We start from the raw sequence: 13,766 nt of genomic DNA, 5'->3' as shown, positions 1-13,766 counted from the left end.
TCGGTAATAGAATATATAAGAATCTATTACCGATCCATGCAATATTTGTTTGGGTCGGTAATGGGTTCCTATAGAAGTATCTATTACCGAGCGACATATTAGTCTTGTATCAAAATATGACATTTAGTGTACCGTAAGTACAAATTTCTTAGGTGAAACTGAGTCTTCTGTGGGTATTCATAAAGGAGGATAGTATAGGTATATATATTTGTCATAATTTGTATATTCAACCGTCGGTATTAAGCTCCGAATTTTGAGATGGGTTTCTATTTACCGATGGCAGAAAAACACTGTCATTCATACCCTCGGTAATGAAATCTCAATTCGCGTTAATAGAACTGCAACCTGTTCATTACCACGGTAATAGAAAATTTAGGTATGTTGGCTTCAATAATCATTTTATGACATATAATAAACTAAAATGATCCTAAAACTCTTCAAAACTAATAGTTCAATAAATACTCTTCCATAAAAAAAATATTTGTGGTCGTTAATGAGCTTTGATACCCTTAATTTTTTGGTATCTTTTGAAATCTGCCTAAGTACCACGTTAATAGGCGCCATTACCTTAGTCGAAGTTTTCCTCAAAGACAGTCTGCCCTGCGCATGCGTCGCCGTGACGAAGGCGTGTTAGTGTCGCTGCGCACACCGCTGGCTTCGATATGGTTTCTGGAAGAATCAACTAACATGGGTTAACTTATTTTTATTTGTCAGAAATACAGGTCGCATTACACGTATCTAAAGCAATTTTTTGATGAAACCTCAGCCACACAAGCTGTCTAGATGATATCCTTATTTTATTTTTCTGTCCTCCGGCAGGAAAGAGTGACATTTCAGGTCACTACGCTAAACGAAGTTACCGCTTCCTGGCTCCGTCGAACAGAAAAATAGTATACAGATACATACTTTGGCCAGTAAACAAGAAGCCTCATCATCATCAGCCCGCTGCAGTCCACTGCTGGACATAGGCCTCCCCCAAGGTACGCCACAGAGTCCGGTCTGCTGCTTTATGCATCCAGTTTCCGCCAGCCCCCCTATGCAAATCATTCCGTCCCCCTATGCAATCATCTAGCCAGAGTGTGTCCCACACTACGTTTTTTTTTTTATGGGATAGGAGGCAAACGAGCAGACAGGTCGCCTGATGGTAAGCGATCACCGCCGCCCATGGACGTTTACCAAGACGCGGTCTCCACTCCAGAACACGCTTGCTCCAGCGGTTCTGCGACATATGTGGCCAGCCCATTGCCACTTCAACCTACTAACTTTCAGAGCTATGTCGGTCACCTTGGTTCTCTGGCGGATCACTTCGTTCCGAATTTTGTCCCTCAGAGAGACTCCAAGCATAGCTCTTTCCATAGCACGTTGAGCGACTTTAAGCTTGTGGATTAGCCCCACAGTCAGAGTCCACGTCTCGGATCCGTACGTCATAACAGGAAGGACGCACTGGTCGAAAACTTTCGTCTTTAGGCTCTGTGGTATATCTAACGAAAATATGTGGTGTAACTTCCGAAACGCTGCCCAACCTAACTGGACCCTCCTATCGACTTACTTTCCGAAGTTATATCTACCCAACTGCATTAACTGCCCAAGATATACATATTCCTTGACAACTTCGAGAGGCGTGCCGTCGATGATTACTGGCTCCGGAATGACGAGATCATTAAACATGACCTTCGTCTTGTCCAGGTTCATCCGGAGACCAATTCGTTGGGAGGCTACATTTAGGCTGTGCAGCATTTCTTGGACTTCCTGCAGCGATTCTGCCATGATCACGATATCATCTGCAAACCTCAAGTGCGAGATGTATTCACCATTTATATTTATGCCCCGTCTGTTCCAGTTTAAAGTCTTAAAGATGTCTTCCAATACATTCGTAAACAATTTCGGGGATATAACATCCCCTTGCCTTACTCCTCGATTTAATGGAATCGATCTTGTTTGACTGTTCTGTACTTGGACGGACATAGTTGCGGCGTCATACAGGCTTTTTAGCACCTCGATGTATCGATAGTCAACTTGGCATCGCTTCAGAGAAACAAGAAGCCTCAGATAATATGTTTGTTAACCTCGGCTCCTCTTATTTTAGGTACTTCTTATTATATTTTAATGCGTACATATGACGTATTCTACGCATTCAATAAATCTTAATTGGAAAAATTAAAAATTGTGATAATACGCGGTGATTTATAATCGTGATTAGTGACTATTTTTGGATACTGCTGCTAAAAAAGACCACGACGCACTTGCCCTCATCTAAAATAATGAATTAGTTAATTAATTATCACTTAAAAGAATGTGATGCCCATTTGTCATAATTTATTCACCCTGTATATGTACAGATGTACTAGGAACAGAATACTAAGTATGAGTACAACAGAATACAAAGGCAATTTTGTAATAATTATCTTACCATTACTATTTGAGACTATGACGTCCTTTGCAGAAACATCTGAAAGAAATTTTCCGTGTAGGTATTAAAAATACTCTTCGTCACACATACAAAACAACCATTCATTTAAATACCATATAGAAATCGAAATTATTTAATAAAAAGGTTCCACCACGATACGAAGGGTTGCCATTTCTCAAATCAGGATTCAGAATCATAAATTTTACAGTGCAAGTCACAGTCCTATTGTGTCAGGATTTCAATTGAGTTTAAGTAGTCCCACACAAGCAATGACGAATAAAGTTTTTTTGCAAAAATTTCATTTTTGGCACAATATTTTATTTATCGCTGACTGTACCTTTCTTTCAACACTCATCTACTACTCTCCGAGACGTTTCTAAAACCCCTTACTCGATGGGGATTTGGGGATATGACGTTTCATAACAGAGTTCCTATGACCACCTTTCTGCACCATCATCAGATCAGCTCCATGATACCATAATATTGCCTTGTCACGTGATGTACCTACATATGTGTGCAAAATTTCATCTCAATCGGAAACCAGGAAGTGGGTGAAATTTAGTTTCTACGTTTTGACCCAAACTAACATACTAACAAGGCAAGTAGAATAAAAGCTTGTGAAAATAGTTTCGTGGATTAACAAATGTCATACTTTCAATATCCCAGACTCCAGTAGAACCAAATCCAGTGTGTACGCCTATGAACGCCACAGGAGCCGGGTCAGGGTCTTGCCACAATATGAAGGGATTCGTCTCGCCTTCCCGGCCTGCCATGAAGTTGCCTTTGTCCCAATTCAACCAGAACCCTCTGGACTCTCCGCTGTTCAGTATCCCGTTCGTCTGACTTACAGCTTTATCGGGATTCATGCAACAATGTTTTCTGATCACGCTTTTAGTGTTACTCCAACCTCCGAGGATGACCTAGAGACATTTTGATACATTATGCTTACTACAAGAAATTATTATGGCCACATTTTATTTCCTTGTTGTTCAAATTTATTAACTGTCGCTATATTTTAATTTTCTTTTTTTTTCATCGTGTTTTTATTGAATTCTGTTAACTTCGGCATATAGTTAGGTCCATTACAGGACATAGAATGGCATAAGTAATTAGTTTTTGTTTAATTCGTAACTTTTTTCTGAAAAACACCTGCGATAGATGTTACATCATTGCTGTTAAGAAACAGGCGGGCTTTGTGTGTTCGATATGTGATTGACATGTCATAGTTTTGACACTTACTTAATGTAAGTTAATTGTAAAGCCCTTTTCTCAATCAGCATATAAAGTAACATAAATTAGATAAATAAATAATCTAGGTACTCTTATGGTTGGACTGGTTGATGAGATCTCAGTTTTCATGCAGTCTTCCCGCTTAGTATTCATCCTAACATGCTGTGTTAATAGTTAACTCATTGGAAGTACCGATGACTACTGTTTTTTTCCCTGTTAAAGTCGCTGTCAATAGAACTTGTGAACAATGTAGGTAAACAAACCTTGTAGTTAAAATGTATTTAATATCCATTCTAACTCATCAGATACTGGCTAAATCCATGTGTTATTTAATCAATTCATATCACATTATGATCCTCAACCTTTAAAATAATAAAATTGTGCTAAAATATTGATATTTTATATAATGGTTTGTTTACATTGTTGACAATTTCTATTGACAGAGATTTTACTTGTTATTCTTTTGTTCTACGTATGTTATTTACTAAGTAGTACTACAATTATTTTATTTTTATAGATACAGTCAATTTGCTTTAGGTCACATTTTCTGGTTCTCTACAGTCCGATTTATTTCTCGAATCTACACAAAACACATGGCGTTTCAAATACTTTATTTTAAGGAGCTTAGTTGCTGAGCGATTATGGCGCTCCATACGTTCGCGAACATTATACAGTAGCAATAAGTTAGTCAATATACATACATTCCTTAGTATAAATCTTGTACAGTAGTTTAGCCCCCCGTACCAATGAGTTTTTCGGAACTTATGTGGGAAATGTCATGTGATATTTGCCAGTCGCTTTTCAGTGAAGGAAAACATCGTGAGGAAACCGAACTAATACCAATGAGGCCTAGTTACCCTTCGGGTTGGAAGGTCAGATGGCAGTCGCTTTCGTAAAACTAGTGCTTACGCCAAATCTTGGGATTAGTTGTCAAAGCGGACCCCAGGCTCCCATGACCCGCGGCAAATGCCGGGATACCGCAAGGAGGATGATGATATTGATGATGAACCACTATTAAGGAATCAACTAAGTAGATACCTCGTACAACGGATCAGTTTCCCTCGGGTGCGAAGACAAACCGATATTAGCATCGTTGCTTGCACGGACTTTGATCGTCAGCGAATCACCCATTATGGGGAAAAATTGCCACTTCTCGTCGTTTGGTGTTGCTACATCTGAAACATTAGCGCTATTTTTCCAAAATATTTAATTACTTGCATGAACAAATTTAAATAATATCTAAGTTTGTTTATATAATATAATATATAAAATAAGACTGTAGTCATAACCGATATGAGACGTAGGGATTGTAGGGTCAATATGATAAATATTTAATGTGCCATTTTATACATCTGCCCCTTAAAATACTTCCAACATCTGATTCCGAAACGGATAATATGAAAATTCTCTCAAAATTATTCAAATGAAGTAAACCTTCGTCCAGTCCCTTTATTTAGATAATACTAACACGTGTCTACAATTAAAAAAAAGTCTAACTCCATCTAATTCTATATTGTAACGTAATTACTTCCCAAAGGCCTACAATTCATAATTTAGTATCTCATCTGGTTACCTAATGAAATGCGCCTAATCTCTTTGACCTTGGTAATAGGTATTCTAAAATGTTGGGTGCCGTAAAACTCCATCTCTTCGTCTAGTATATCTTCAGTAGGCTTTATGGAAGTTGAAATTACCTCCTAGTTATTTTAGTGCAGTTTTGACGAAAAAAGACTTATTAGATTTAGTTAAGACTAAGCATAAAACTTAAAAGGGTCAATCCGCAACAAGAGTAGATAATATGAATCATGATTTTGTGGCATGTTCCATTTATTCAAGATGCAAGTTCAAGTGATAACCTATCTCTAAATAAGTATTACTGTCCCTATATATACATAGAACCTTTCATTTGCAGCTGTAGTTCAAATAATCACTCAATAAGGTCGTGACTCACGTTACTTTTACGTGGATTCAAGTTCAACCAAAAGCTAACTTATAACCCCCTTATTCATAAACGTACACTAAAGTTATCAAGCCGGTAAAGTTAGTTTGTCCCTTTCTATCACACCAATACGTCGGAAAGGGACAAACGCAATTTATCAGCTTGATAACTTTAGAGGACGTTTATGAATAAGGGGGTAAGTATCTAGAGGTAAAATAGGCCCGTGAGGCATAAAGCAATTCAACATTTCCTCGCTGTATCGCAATACTGATACGATGCCGATGTAATTCAATTTAGTTTTTGTGGAACCTGCACTAAAAACTAGGGATTATTTCAACTATTATAAAGCCAGGTGACGGCAGATATCTCACGACGGTAGGTACCTATGTCCCATGCTAATTTTCATTCAAGTCATTATGTTAGGCGTACTCATATTTTGGTAGTCTTTTAAACAAATCGCTTTTGATCACGTGTTATTATTATCAATTGTACACAAAATGCTGTTTACTCTTACCAATGCTATCGCCGCCCTTATTAGAACCACCTGAAAAAATACGAATAGGTTATTTTGATTGAGTGTAACTGTAAACGTAGTTAAACGAAAAGGATCCAATCCACAATGTCAATATAATTCTGAGCTTCAGTCAAATGGAAAAGTCATTTTCACCACACCAACTAATAAAGGCTTACTTTGCTATTCGAAAACAGATAGCAAAATTGCATTTTATTCACAAGAGTGCAAAGTAGTTTCATACAAATTTTAACTTGATGTCTTAAGCTGGCTTGTAGAATTTACCTATAAATGATGATTTTGAATCATAAAAATCTAATAAATTAATGGATTTGATTTAATTTGATGTTTTAGAGTCAGTATTTTGTTCGTGTTGGTGTGGTGAAAAATGTTGTGTTTCACTCGGTGGCAAAGTTTGTTTAACCTTCGTGCCTTGAAACCCTCGCAACGCTCAAGATTCCACTTTTTGAACCACTCGCTGCGCTCGCGGTTCAATATTGGAATCTTTCCCTTGTTCGGGTATCAATATTGGCACGTGCGGTTAAACAACAACTTTGCCCCCTTGTAAAACAAATAACTATTTTTAAATGGCAATTTTTATAGGATGGATCCTTTTCTTTTAACATTTTTCCATTATAGATTATTGGTGTAGGTAATACAAAAGTGTATAAATATTTCTAGCGCCATGGCAAGCTCGAAGCGCAAGGAAAACATTGAATTCCTTTAATGCTTGGGCAAAACCACTCGTTCAGTCCAGTCTGGTTTTCGGAATGTTTAACTCTTGGAGCTACTACCTACCTACATATGTATACTTTATCCGCATAATTATATAAGTCATAAAATTGCAGTCATCATAAACCTACAGGTGACCAATACAACAGTACAAAACCAGTAATAATTCTTCTAACAAATGTTGTTTGCCCTTGAGTAGCGCTCGCACGCAGCCCCAACGCAGCGCGGTGCAGAGAGTTATATGCGGAACCGGATGATGCCGGTCGCGTCAGTACGCACCGCGCTAAGTGGCGCTGCCCGGGTCGCGCGCTAGTCGCGCTACGCGTGCGAGTGAGCCAAATACCGATCGTGCCGCCGCTGCCAGATATTAACTACCGAGTCGTCCTTATACTGTGCCTATACTCACTTGCTAACACCCAATTGCCCGTAGAGCCCAATGTTGTCCGCACGCCTACATAAGCAACGGTCATGGGATCAGGATCTTGCCACACCAGGAAAGGTGCGGCTTCGCCTTCGCGACCAACCAAGACATTGCCATTATCCCACTGAAGCCAGAACTCGCGGAACTCTTTGTTGTTCAATATCTGGGGGGTTTGGGCCTCATCTTTCTGAAGTATGTTACAGACGTGTTTTCTGATCACACTTTTTTTATTACTCCAACCTCCAATAATGATCTGAAAATGAGTGAAATTACATACTCGTATATTAGAGTCATAGCAGTTTAGGCCGTCAATATTATTCGACAGTAAAAAAATAGCGTCGTCCTTTTAGTGTTACCACGTGTTACTCAGTTAAAGCCACCAGAAATTTATAACTACGAGCATAATATACTTATGAGAACTCATTTGTTCATAGTTGTATACTGGGGAGGCTATTGCTATGTCTTGTATGGGAACCCTGCATTTTATGATTAAGCACTGAGACTTGGCACAGTTGTTCCTTGGGTGGCCCTGAGTAGACAAAGATCGGGAGGCATCGAGAGCCCCCCTTAATTTAGGAGGGAGGAGGGGGGGAAGGCTGGCGCCTCCGCGCTTCCTTTGAGACCATACTTCTCTGAAACTATACAAAATTGGACATGCGATATATCATTTTCGGATAAATGAAGAACGTGGAATTCATTTATGGAACAAAAAAAACCGGCCAAGAGCGTGTCGGGCCACGCTCAGTGTAGGGTTCCGTAGTTTTCCGTATTTTTCTCAAAAACTACTGAACCTATCAAGTTCAAAACAATTTTCCTAGAAAGTTTTTATAAAGTTCTACTTTTGTGATTTTTTCATATTTTTTAAACATATGGTTCAAAAGTTAGAGGGGGGGGGACGCACTTTTTTTTCCTTTAGGAGCGATTATTTCCGAATATATTAATATTATCAAAAAACGATCTTAGTAAACCCTTATTCAGTTTTAAATACCCCAACAATATATCACACGTTGGGGTTCGAATAAAAAAATATATCAGCCCCCACTTTACATGTATGGGGGGTTCCCTAATAAAACATTTATTTCCATTTTTTATTTTTGCACTTTGTCAGCGTAATTGATATACATATTGGTACCAAATTTCAGCTTTCTAGTGCTAACGGTTGCTGAGATTATCCGCGGACGGACGGACGGACGGACGGACGGACGGACGGACAGACAGACATGGCGAAACTATAAGGGTTCCTAGTTGACTACGGAACCCTAAAAAGCGTACTTTAGGGTTAAAAATACAAAATAAAATGGGAAAATCTTAAAACGAGATTTTTTTTATACATATTATTGCACATTTTATGAAAACTGTAATAGTTATTTTAAAATAAAAATATTATTTAATAGCAACATTTATGTTTTACAAAATGTATAATTTGTTACAGAAATATATTATAGGACGAATGATAAAAAATAATTTAAATCGCCCGATGGGGTGATTTGAGTGCACATTTCAATTAGTTTTGTCAATGATTTCAGGTATAATCACTATTTTTAACACACTAGAGCCGTAATCATTGTAGTTTATGACTATTTTAGTGATTAATGTACTTAAAATAAAAAAAATACAAATAGTTATTTGTTATACAAGGGGGCAAAGTTGTATTTTAACGCCGAGTGTGGAATTGAAAAACGAGCAAGCGAAAGGATTCTATAGTTGAACCACGAGCGAAGCGAGTGGTTCGAGAATAGAATCCTGAACTTGCGAGTTTTTTAACACACGAGAAGTAAAATACATTTGCACCCGAGTGTAACACAAAACTTTTCCCCTCACTACAGCGAGGAAACTACAACGCAAAAAATGCGTTTATCACTGCTTCCAGTAGTTCTACAGGTGGTAAATCATCTTTATTACTAGATTCACCTACTTTTATCAATTTTAAAGCAGTTAATTTGACTTTATTCAAGGTCAAATTACTTTACCCACTAATGGATAAAATGCGTTTTTACCCGCTGGTATTAAAGGACAAAACACGTGTTTCTTAGCTAGTGAGGGGAAAAATTAAAAAACTTTTTTATAACAATTATAACATTATCCTATTTGGTTCTTTTTACACAATATACAGGGTGTAAACCTAATACGGGCGAACCTCTTAACGGTGGTGAGTATAGGACATAAAAAACCGGCCAAGTGCGAGTCGGACTCGCCCACCGAGGGTTCCGTACCTACAAAACTTTTACGTTACTCACATAATTCTAAAGACTGGGCTAGGCTAGAAGTATAGGTTCTCTAATGAGCATAATTGTGTTTAGCGCCACCTCTCGACGAATTCGCGAACTAATTAGCACAGCTTGCGTGAGGCCTTTTATAATGTTAACCAAATTCAACATTTTTTATTTTATTTTAAAGTAGGTGTTTTATGTAAAATTTCGTAGCTATAAATTTTAACACCCTTATTCATAAACGTACACTAAAGTATCCAGCCGATAAAGTTCGTTTGTCCCTTTCTATCACACCAATACGTCGGAAAGGGACAAACGAAATTTATCGGCTTGATAACTTTAGTGTACGTTTATGAATAACGGGGTAAGTAAGTATGGTATGGTAAACATCAGAAAGGGTGAGTAAAACAATCTGAAAGGTTCTAAGTTTTACTTAAAGGTTTTTTTAATCTAATCCAAATTCGGTTATGGTAGCTGAAAAAGTATACAGAATAGTATAACCAAATACTATATAAACTCTATAGAGTTAATACGTGCAGCTTCTGACGTTTCCCATACAATTGAGCGGCAACAATTTTACTAGCGCCATCTAGCGGTTCGAGTTGATCAAAGTAGTTGTTCAGACTTTTATTTTAGTAAAATAAAATAGAAAATGCTATTACTTGATCTACTTTAACATTTTTAGACGGAATAAAACAAAAAAAGTCACATGTGACTTTTTTTAATTTTATGCTGTATGAAACTAAACTATTTTGATCAACTCATGCCGCTAGGAGCGCTAGTGTGCATGTTGCCAACTTTGGCACCGAGCTGCACGTATTAACTCGTAGAGTTTACATAGTATTTGGTATAACGCAAGTTTCTAGCGGGAAATTACTAAATAAATATTATTTAGTAAATACATTATCTATTGTTGTATTTTGCCTTGGACCTTGTAGTACCTATAGGTACTCTTGTATAATGCGAACTAAAGCCAAGCGATAAAAGGTAGCTGAATAATCTTATACTTTTAAACGAGCAATTCTTGTATATTTATTTATTTATTTATTTATATATATATTTATTTACACTGACGATCTCGGAAACCGCTCTAACGATTTCGCAGAAATTTGTTATGTGGGGGTTTTTGGGGGTGAAAAATCGGTCTAACTTATCCTTAGGTCCCGGAAAACGCGAATTTTCGAGTTTTCATGCGTTTTTCTTCGCGCGCCATCTCGTGTGCAGTAGTTGTACTGTTAAGACAGAATTCTTTCGGTCGATGTAAGTACTATTTATTGCAAACACTAGATGGCGACACAGGTCAAGGCTAAAACGAATAGAAAATACACTATTTGAGTTTTTGTGGCGAAATGCGCGCCATCTCGTGTGGAGTAGTTGTGTTGTTAAGGCTGAGAATTCTTTCGCTCGATGTAGGTACTATTCATTTTTGAACTAGATGGCGACACATGTCAAGGATACAAAACAGAACCGAGCGAAGCTCGGTTGCCCAGATAATTATTGTCATATTGTACGACAACGAGAGACGTGAACCAACTGCGCGAATGAGTCGCGCTTTCTTACGACAGAAATTGCTTGACAAATATACCGGGTGCACCTGCCCGGTATTTAATGGACAACCTTTTAACCACCAAGAGGGCACCTTACAGAAAATCGACATTAGCCTGGTTTTCGAGATTTTCACACTTTTTAAAATGTTAGGTAGTAGGTATTAAAATTTTAAAAATTGTGAAAATCTCGAAAACCAGGCGACTTTTACTAAACCTTAAAGTCGATTTTCTGGACCAGTATAAGGTGCCACTCTTGGCAAATAAGGGGTTAAAAGAAAACAAAACTATGGCATTGCAGTGAAAGGTTGCCAGCCTCTCGCCTACACCACAATTTAACCCATATCCCATAGATTTTCTGGACCAGTATAAGGTGCCCTCTTGGTGGTTAAAAGGTTGTCCATTAATTACCGGGCACCCTGTATAATATCAAATCGTACGAGAGCAGCGAACGTGTGCAGGCAGCGAAGGGAGCCGACCGCGCGAATGAGGGGTTCGCGCGGCGAATAAAACCGGCGGTTTTTTGAATAAAATTTTGCTCAGTCAATTTATAAACGGTCTTAAGCGCCTCCTTTTTAGTAGGAACTTAAGTCATTTTGTACAAATGAAAAAAAAATTGAACAAGTTCTAAAAAGAAAAAGACAGAAATGAATTTCTTTATACCTGTCCAACTCTCTTACACAATTTTAAGACGTTTAGTAACTACTTGCAGCGGCAGTGAGTGAAATTCGTAATCTGAGTTTTTTTCTCTTAAGTCCGACTTACGCTTGACTGTAGATTTCTAATAGGTTTTCCTGTAATCTATAGGGAGAGAGCTATCTCGTGTATTTTTTTGAAAATTTTACACTAAGTAGTTTCGGAGATAAGGGGGGGGAATGGTCATTTTTTGCTTATTTTCTTAAATTACTTCTAAATTACCAAAACAAAAAATATAAAAAAAATATATTTCAGATGCTGATAAAATGCTCTTTCATTTGATATGTAACACAATATAGTTTTAATAACTTTTATTTTTAATTTTCAATTTTACCCCCCAAAAGTGACCCCTGTGATTAAATTTCATTTAATTAAATTACATGTCCGTCTTTGGGCCACAGGTTTACATACGTGTGCCAAATTTCAAGTAAATCGGTTCAGTAGTTTCGGAGAAATCGGCTGTGACAGAGGGACAGACAGACACGCGAGTGATCCTATAAGGGTTCCGTTTTTCCTCTTTGAGGTACGGAACCCTAAAAATGGAATTAGATAACTTTTACTTAAAATTGAAATATATTTTTTATCCATACAAAATAATTCGGCCCGCAACGTAATGCAAACACACTCCCGTTAACCGCTCGTTGACAGTTGTCATTTGATTGTCATCGCAACCACGTTTACAGTACATTGCTGCTGGGAAATTTTTCAAAAATTCATTATGGGGTGAAAATTAAGAACACCAAAACACCTCAAACTCAAAAACACCTCTTAATTAATGATAACAATATTGAATTATAGGCCTGGTTTCATTTATCGCCCTTATTAGGTTTACGCGCTGTATATCTCAATAGAAGCAATAAATATCAATGAAAAGACACATTTATGCAGTTTATAAAAATATATAGTTTGTTATATAAATATATTACGAAACGCGAGATAAAAAATAATGAAAGTGACGTGGCAGGGCGATCTTGATGTACGGGTCAGCTTGTATGATTCGATGAGGTGAGGTACGGGTACTCAAAGCCCTCAAAAATTGTAGTTATTTAGGGTATTTCAAATAGGGGTAGGGTATTTTAGGGTATTTCAAATAACAAAAACTATTTATATCACATGAAATGATCGATTGATATGATAGGTCAGATATATACATCTGATCCTAATACATCTTGTGAAATAGTAGTTATCTAATATCTATATGATTTGCATAATTTATGGATAATTCTTACTTGACATATTTATTATTCCAGATCTGCGTCCTGTACTTCGGTTATCGAGTGCCGAAAATATTTATTAACCAAAATAGACCGTCAAATTAACAGCATTTCACCTACAAAAGTTGCTTTACACTAGCATCTTTGTAAGTGTTATAGGTATATCAAGGTGTCCATGTATGGGGTCAATTAAACCCAATTAAAAATTTGCCATTATTTGCTACTTGTGGCTGGACGAAAGTTTGTATTTGGGAGCCTACTTGCCCGCAACGTTACCTGTTGCTGCGGAAACATGCCTCGAAATTGTCGGATGCAGGTGTAAAAAACAGTGCCGCGTAAGGTGCAATAGGCTACTAGACTCGTATCGAATTTAGCACATCAAGTTATTGTTTCCTGTAGTATTTGACTTAAAAAATCAATATTTATAGCTTGCGGGGATTAAAAGTGCGTGATCACTGCGTATTTTTAATTAAAGATGTGTGTATGTTTTTTTTAAATTATGAACTCCGAAAACGGTGTTGGCCATTGGAGTGACGTCACATAATTCAAATCAACTATGGAAATTAGAGGTACTAATCTAATCTCCATAGAAGCAACCTCTATTGTATTAAAATTCATAGTCGTTGCTCGGCCGTGACAGTGGCAAATATTTTTTTCTAAATAGACTGACGTCATGTCATAGATATTCTATAGATTAATATGGCTGATGTTGTTTTTGCCTGATCACGTAAAAGTAAACTTTAAATTATTTTTTTGCGGGTTTTTAAGTCGTAATAAAATATGGTACTATTTTTTTTCGTCTACTTAGACAGTAATAAATAATATAAGACATACTTTGAAAAAAAGGTCAAGTAGCCTA

The 13,766-nt window shown here is 37.3% G+C and overlaps 1 protein-coding gene across 3 annotated transcripts in view; it reads right to left on the bottom strand.

Annotated features, from left to right (window-relative positions):
* Positions 1-13,766, bottom strand: part of LOC125224994 (beta-1,3-glucan-binding protein-like) — a 39,625-nt gene that overhangs the window by 4,368 nt on the left and 21,491 nt on the right. For all 3 annotated transcript variants that reach the window (XR_007176941.1, XM_048128510.1, XM_048128511.1), the window contains 6 exons: positions 7,229-7,496; positions 6,094-6,123; positions 4,679-4,815; positions 3,063-3,330; positions 2,411-2,449; positions 572-669 (listed from right to left, as the gene is read on the bottom strand). Coding sequence is in view for 2 of the 3 variants with exons in the window: in XM_048128510.1 (XP_047984467.1) it covers positions 572-669; positions 2,411-2,449; positions 3,063-3,330; positions 4,679-4,815; positions 6,094-6,123; positions 7,229-7,496 (840 nt within the window). In the remaining variant the exon portion in view is untranslated. The remainder of the gene's footprint in view (positions 1-571; positions 670-2,410; positions 2,450-3,062; positions 3,331-4,678; positions 4,816-6,093; positions 6,124-7,228; positions 7,497-13,766) is intronic.

Source organism: Leguminivora glycinivorella, chromosome 3, assembly GCF_023078275.1.
Source record: "Leguminivora glycinivorella isolate SPB_JAAS2020 chromosome 3, LegGlyc_1.1, whole genome shotgun sequence".
In the NCBI taxonomy this organism is placed as follows: domain Eukaryota; kingdom Metazoa; phylum Arthropoda; class Insecta; order Lepidoptera; family Tortricidae; genus Leguminivora; species Leguminivora glycinivorella.
This window is presented reverse-complemented; position numbering and strand designations above follow the sequence as displayed.